The sequence below is a fragment of the Borostomias antarcticus genome, assembly GCF_949987555.1.
Source record: "Borostomias antarcticus genome assembly, chromosome: 11".
NCBI lineage: Eukaryota > Metazoa > Chordata > Actinopteri > Stomiiformes > Stomiidae > Borostomias > Borostomias antarcticus.
In genome coordinates this window covers 25,007,887-25,010,386 of record NC_140244.1, presented here as the reverse complement: position 1 = coordinate 25,010,386, position 2,500 = coordinate 25,007,887, and the positions used below count along the sequence as shown (strand labels likewise).

General features: G+C 46.7%; 1 protein-coding gene across 1 annotated transcript in view; it reads left to right on the top strand.

Moving 5' to 3' along the window:
• The window catches only part of lama5 (laminin, alpha 5), a gene marked incomplete at both ends in the record, with an annotated part of 94,869 nt that overhangs the window by 88,287 nt on the left and 4,082 nt on the right, over positions 1–2,500 (top strand). The window contains 3 exons of the mRNA XM_084446200.1: positions 1,309–1,439; positions 1,795–1,953; positions 2,144–2,273. Of these exons, the coding sequence (XP_084302326.1) occupies positions 1,309–1,439; positions 1,795–1,953; positions 2,144–2,273 (420 nt within the window). The remainder of the gene's footprint in view (positions 1–1,308; positions 1,440–1,794; positions 1,954–2,143; positions 2,274–2,500) is intronic.

Genomic DNA, 2,500 nt, shown 5'->3' with positions numbered 1-2,500 from the left:
AACTCTCTCTCTCTACCTCAACTCTCTCTCTCTCTACCTCAGCTCTCTCTCTCTACCTCAACTCTCTCTCTCTACCTCAACTCTCTCTCTCTCTACCTCAACTCTCTCTCTCTACCTCAACTCTCTCTCTACCTCAACTCTCTCTCTCTACCTCAACTCTCTCTCTCTCTACCTCAGCTCTCTCTCTCTACCTCAACTCTCTCACTCTACCTCAACTCTCTCTCTCTCTACCTCAGCTCTCTCTCTCTACCTCAACTCTCTCTCTCTACCTCAACTCTCTCTCTCTCTACCTCAGCTCTCTCTCTCTACCTCAACTCTCTCTCTCTACCTCAACTCTCTCTCTCTCTACCTCAACTCTCTCTCTCTACCTCAACTCTCTCTCTACCTCAACTCTCTCTCTCTACCTCAACTCTCTCTCTCTCTACCTCAGCTCTCTCTCTCTACCTCAACTCTCTCACTCTACCTCAACTCTATCTCTACCTCAACTCTCTCTCTCTACCTCAACTCTCTCTCTACCTCAACTCTCTCTCTACCTCAACTCTCTCTCTCTACCTCAGCTCTCTTTCTCTACCTCAACTCTCTCTCTACCTCAACTCTCTCTCTACCTCAACTCTCTCTCTACCTCAACTCTCTCTACCTCAACTCTCTCTCTCTACCTCAGTCAGTAATTGGGCGGCCCCTATGCTCTAAGCGTATAACCCTATTGTTCTTGTATTGATATTGTTGTTGACTCATGCATGCTAGTCAATCCAAGTGTGCAACTATGTATGTTAGTTCATGCGTGTCTATAGTTTACTCAAGTTCATTATCACTCAAGTTCGTTAACCCATGTTTGGTAGTTAACCCATGTTAGCTAACCAATGTATGTTAATTAAACCAGGTTAGTTAACCCAAGGTAGTTGACTTAGGTTAGCTAACCCATGTATGATGTATGCTAGTTAACCCAGGTTAGTTAACTCTGGTTAGCTAACCCATGTATGCTAGTTAACCCAGGCTAGTTATCTCAGGTTAGCTGACCCACATATGCTAGTTAACCCAGGTAAGTTAACTCTGGTTAGCTAACTCATGTATGCTAGTTAACCCCGGTTAGTTAACCCATGTATACTAGTTAACCACGGTTAGTTAACCCTGGTTAACTAACCCATGTATGCTAGTTAACCCTGGTTAGCTAACCCATGTATGCTAGTTAAACCTGGCTAGTTAACTTTGGTTAGTTAACCCATGTATGCTAGATAACCCGGGTTAGTTAACCCATGCATGCTAGTTAACCCAGGTTAGTTAACCCATGTGTGCCTCTGTCCCTCCCAGGATGGGCTGTGTCAGGTGTTCCTGGATAAGGGTCATGTGGTCGTGAGGGCGGGGAACAGCGAGGTGCGGAGTCAGAGGACCTACAACGACGACAACAGTCACTACGTGACCCTCTACAGCAACACCAAAGGGTAGGACAGCAGGACATCTGCCAACTCAGCATTCCATATGGCAATTCATGATCACCATTCACCATCCCATGATCATGTAGGGGATCAATTTAAAACATTAAGGCCTGTCATTAATAAACAAAAACTTCAACAATCTCTAAATTCATGATCTCACAATCTATAAATTCATGATCTCGTGATCTTTCAATTCATGATTTCTATGTAGAAATGCATGTACGCTAGTACTATGCAAGACGAAGGATGAGGAGTGACTAGTCAATCGATCAATTCATCAATCAATCAATCAATCAATCAGTCAATCAGTCAATCAATCAAAAAGGACATGACATTGACGGATGGTGTATTTCGTCGTCAGGATGCGTGTGTACGTGGATGACGTCCTGGAGAAGAGCGTAGAGGCGAGCTTCGGCCGAAGAAATGAGGCGGGCGCCGGCGGCATCTACCTGGGCGGGACGCCTGAGTCCGGGGGCGTGGCCAACCTGACAGGCTGCATCAGCAACCTGTTTATCAAGAGGTGAGGAGGGAGAGAGGGAGGGAGGGAGGGAGAAGGGGATAGAAAAAGGAGAACAGGAAAAATAATTGTGACCCTAGGCAGCTATACTGACATCCAGCCTGTTTCCATGTCTGTGTGTGTGTGTGTGTGTGTGTGTGTGTGTGTGTGTGTGTGTGTGTGTGTGTGTGTGTGTGTGTGTGTGTGTCTCCAGGACAAAGAGTCCCCAAATGGTGCTAAACCTGATGAAAGCCAAGGAGAACATCAATGTTCCCCTGGACTGCCCTGTGGCCAAGAAGCCCCAGCAGATCCTCGCCACGCCCCCACGCCAGAAGAACCCCAAGGTACCACACACACGCGCACACACACACACACACACACACACACACACACACACACACACACACACACACACACAGCATCGGGGGCTGATTGTAGTGTGACTCATACATGGCCATCATAATGGATGAACAAGCCTCACTGAAATCTTTCTACCTTTTTCTCTCCTTTCTCCTTTTTATCCCCATCTCTCCATCTTTCACCTCCTCCCTCCTGTCTCTTTCTCCTTCTC